Genomic DNA, 4,516 nt, shown 5'->3' on the forward strand with positions numbered 1-4,516 from the left:
AAGGGAGGAAGGAAGAGAGGGAGAGAAACATCGATGTGAGGGAAACATTGAATAGTTGCCTCTTGTATGCTCCCTGACAGGGGACCAAACCTGCAACCCAGGCATGTACCCTGACTGGGATTCGAACCGGCAACCTTTCACTCTCAGGGACTACGCCCAACCCACTGAGCCAAGCTCGTCAGAGCTGGCATAATTATTAACAGCTTTCCCTGCTTTGACTTGCATAAGTCTCGATCCTGTTTGACCAGTTAGGGATCATGCAGGCAGTGCCCTGACTTTCTACTCCTTTCCAAATTTATGTAATGTAAACTCAATGTGTAAGGACAATGTTCATCCCAGAATCCCCTTGCAGATGATTTCCCAAAAAATCCAAGAGGAAAGCCAGTGTATAGACTGGCAGTGCCAAAATGGCAGCAGTTGAGTGACCTTGGGCAAATCAGCTAATGTCACTGAGCTATGTGTGTCTTAATCTGTAAAACGAGCCTAATGGATCTCCTTTGTTTCTCTACTTAAAATATTAAGAGGCTCAAATATTGTGAAAGACTCTTGTAATGTGTATCAGAGCAGGTTTAGCCAGCAAACATTAATCGTAGTAAAGTCTTAATGTGTTTTTCTTCCCAGGTATATTTGTATTTTAACATTCCTTCACCCATCAAGTTTCAGACCTTGACAGCATTTAGATAACGATGAATAGGCTCCTTCTACTGCCTTAAAAGCTATGTAACTGAAAAGTTAAGGATCTAAAAGCTAAATATGCAGCTAAATTATAATTAACCTCAGTGACTGACAAATGCAGTCATGGGTGAAGGGTGCTGTTTAGACAATTGAGAAAATAGCTGAGTTTTTTATTTTAAAATGTAGCAAAAAAGAGGTAGCAAGTGGGGATTTTTAATTCTGATTCTTGTTATATTTTAGAATGGTGATTTGTTCTTTCTTAAACTTTTAGGTGTTTCCAATGTGGACATCGAAGAGGCCATTGCTTCTCCTTCTTAACATGATCCTAATTTCCAAACTTGGGGCTAGATGGTTTCCTAAAACTCTGCCCTGTGACGTCAGTCAGAATGATCCAAACACCCAAGTGATTGTAGACTGCACAGACAAGCATCTGACAGAGATTCCTGGAGGTATTCCCACCAACACCACTAACCTCACCCTGACCATCAACCACATACCAGACATCTCTCCAGCCTCCTTCCGCCAGCTCGACCGGCTGGTAGAGATCGATTTCAGGTGCAACTGTGTACCTATTCGACTGGGGCCAAAAGACAACATTTGCAACAAAAGCCTGCAGATTAAACCCGGAAGCTTCTCTAGACTCACTTATTTAAAATCCCTTTACCTGGATGGAAACCAGCTTCTAGAAATACCACAGGATCTTCCTCCCAGCTTACAGCTGCTGAGCCTTGAGGCTAACCACATCTTCTCTATCAACACAAATAATCTAACAGAATTGACCAACATAGAAAAACTCTACCTGGGCCAAAACTGTTATTATCGTAATCCCTGTAATGTTTCGTTTTACATCGAAAAAGATGCTTTCCGAAAACTGCTGAATCTAAAATTGCTCTCCCTAAAAGATAATAATATTACAGCCGTTCCCACTATTTTGCCCCCTACTCTAACAGAACTCTATCTTTACAACAACATGATTGCACAAATCCGAGAAGATGATTTTAATGACCTTAATCAACTGCAAGTTCTTGATCTAAGTGGAAACTGCCCTCGCTGTTATAATGTCCCATTTCCTTGTACGCCCTGTGAAAATAATTCTGCCCTACAGATCCATATAAATGCTTTTGATGCATTGACAGAATTACAAATTTTACGTCTACACAGTAACTCTCTTCAATCTGTGCCCCAAGAATGGTTTAGAAACCTTAACAAACTTAAAGAACTCGATCTTTCCCAAAACTTCTTGGCTAAAGAAATTGCGGATGCCAAATTTCTTTATTATCTTCACAACCTTGTCCAATTGGATCTGTCTTTCAATTATGAACTTCAGGTCTATCGTGAATATATGAAACTATCAGATGCATTTTCTTCACTGAAAAACCTGAAAGTTTTGCGGATCAAAGGATACGTCTTTAAGGAGCTGGAATTCTTTAACCTCTCCCCATTACTTTCTCTCCCCAAACTTGAAGTTCTTGATCTTGGCACTAACTTTATCAAAATTGCTAACCTCAGCATATTTGAACAATTTAAAACATTGAAAGTGATAGATCTTTCAGTGAATAAAATATCACCTTCGGGAGATCCAAGTGAAGTTGGCTCATGTTCTAACACCAGAACTTCTGTAGGAGCTCATGGGTTCCAGGTCTTTGAAGCCTTACATTATTTCAGATATGATGAGTATGCAAGGAGTTGCAGATTCAAAAACAAAGAAACCCCTTCTTTCTCGCATTTTAGTGAAGAGTGTTACAGTTATGGGCAGACATTGGACCTAAGTAAAAATAATATATTTTTTATCAGGTCTTCTGATTTTCAGCACCTTTCTTTCCTCAAATGCCTAAACTTGTCAGGAAATAGTATTGGCCAAGCTCTTAATGGCAGTGAATTTCAGCCTTTAGAGGAGTTGAAATATCTGGACTTCTCTAACAACCGGCTTGATTTACTCTATTCCACAGCATTTGAGGGGCTACACAAACTGGAAGTTCTAGATATAAGTAGTAACAGCCATTATTTTCAATCAGAAGGAATTACTCATATGCTAAACTTTACCAAGAACCTCAGGTTTCTCAAGAAACTGATGATGAACGACAACGACATCTCTACCTCCACCAGCAGGACCATGGAGAGCGAATCTCTCATAACTCTGGAATTCAGAGGAAATCATTTAGATGTCTTATGGAGAGATGGCGATGACAGATACTTCAATTTCTTCAAGTATCTGACCAACTTACAGGAATTAGACATCTCTGCAAACTCCCTTAGTTTCATGCCTACTGGAGTTTTTCATGGTATGCCTCTATATCTAAAGACTCTTGTCTTGGTCAAAAATAGGTTCACACATTTCTGTTGGGAAAATCTCCTGTATCTGAAGCATCTAGAAACTTTGGACCTCAGCTACAACCAGCTGAAAAGTCTCCCGGATAAATTATCCAACTGTTCCAGCAGCCTCAAGAAACTCATTCTTCACAATAATCAAATTAGGTATCTGACAAAGTATTTTCTACAAGGTGCTTTCCAGTTGCGATACCTGGACCTCAGCTCAAATAAAATCCAGGTGATCCAAAAGACTAGCTTTCCAGAAAATGTCCTCAACAACCTGGAGATGTTGCTTTTGCATCATAATCGTTTTTTGTGCACCTGTGATGCCGTGTGGTTTGTCTGGTGGGTTAACAATACCGAGGTGACTATTCCTAACTTGGCTACGGATGTGACTTGTGTGGGGCCAGGAGCACACAAGGGCCAAAGTGTAGTTTCTCTGGACCTGTATACCTGTGAGTTAGATCTGACTAACTTGATTCTGTTCTCTCTCTCCATATCAGCAGCTCTCTTTCTAATGGTGGTTATGACAGCAAGCCACCTCTATTTCTGGGATGTGTGGTATAGTTACCATTTCTGCAAGGCCAAAATAAAGGGGTATCAACATCTGATATCCCCAGACTCTTGCTATGATGCTTTTATTGTATATGACACTAAAGACCCAGCAGTGACAGAGTGGGTTTTGGATGAGCTGGTGGCCAAACTGGAAGACCCAAGAGAGAAACATTTTAATTTATGTCTCGAGGAAAGGGACTGGTTACCAGGGCAGCCAGTTCTGGAAAACCTGTCCCAGAGCATACAGCTTAGCAAAAAGACAGTGTTTGTGATGACAGACAAATATGCGAAGACTGAGAATTTTAAGATAGCCTTTTACTTATCCCATCAGAGGCTCATAGATGAAAAAGTGGATGTAATTATCTTGATATTCCTTGAGAAGCCCCTTCAGAAGTCCAAGTTCCTCCAGCTCCGGAAGAGGCTCTGTGGGAGTTCTGTCCTTGAGTGGCCGAGAAACCCACAGGCTCACCCATACTTCTGGCAGTGTCTAAAAAATGCCCTGGCCACAGACAATCACATGACCTACAGCCGGGTGTTCAAAGAGACAGTCTAGCTCTTCTTCGCAAAATGGGGCTGCCTAACTCATGAAGGAGAGGCTTGGCTGCCTAGATTTTCTCCAAGGTGTCTCTCCAAGAGTGGTTTTAAGTTCTCGAATACTTGGGATTGCCAACCTCAGAAAGACTTCCCACTACCTGACAAAGGAATCGGAAAAACAGGATTCATGTAATGCATTGAGTTGTCTTTCCTATCTCTCTGTGCTTCCTTTGGCACTTGAGTCTCTCCCTTCTGCTCCAGTATAAAATCTTGTTGGGAGAAGGGTGGCAAGTCGAGCAGTTTGGGCTCTGATTCCCTTGTACTTGTGATTATGATATGTACACACAATCACAAACTTCAGAGCAACACTTCCACCCTTAAGAAGTACTGGTATGTATATAAATAGGATAAGAAATGCTCGGGGTCTGTCTATAGGACATTG

The 4,516-nt window shown here is 41.2% G+C and overlaps 1 protein-coding gene across 1 annotated transcript; it reads left to right on the forward strand.

Annotated features, from left to right (window-relative positions):
- The first annotated feature begins 925 nt into the window (after positions 1–925).
- TLR7 (toll like receptor 7) lies at positions 926–4,093 on the forward strand. Its single transcript, XM_054581177.1, has one exon. The coding sequence runs from the start codon at positions 956–958 to the stop codon at positions 4,091–4,093; it is 3,138 nt and encodes a 1,045-aa protein (XP_054437152.1). The 5' UTR covers positions 926–955.
- The last annotated feature ends 423 nt before the right edge of the window (positions 4,094–4,516 follow it).

The sequence above is a fragment of the Pteronotus mesoamericanus genome, unplaced genomic scaffold (assembly GCF_021234165.1).
Source record: "Pteronotus mesoamericanus isolate MK-2021 breed Mesoamerican mustached bat unplaced genomic scaffold, CSHL_Meso_final contig_65, whole genome shotgun sequence".
Classification (NCBI taxonomy): Eukaryota; Metazoa; Chordata; class Mammalia; order Chiroptera; family Mormoopidae; genus Pteronotus; species Pteronotus mesoamericanus.

Excerpts from the sequence above, each read along its gene's own strand:
- TLR7 (XM_054581177.1), top strand. The coding sequence starts at position 956 with ATGTGGACATCGAAGAGGCCATTGCTTCTCCTTCTTAACATGATCCTA.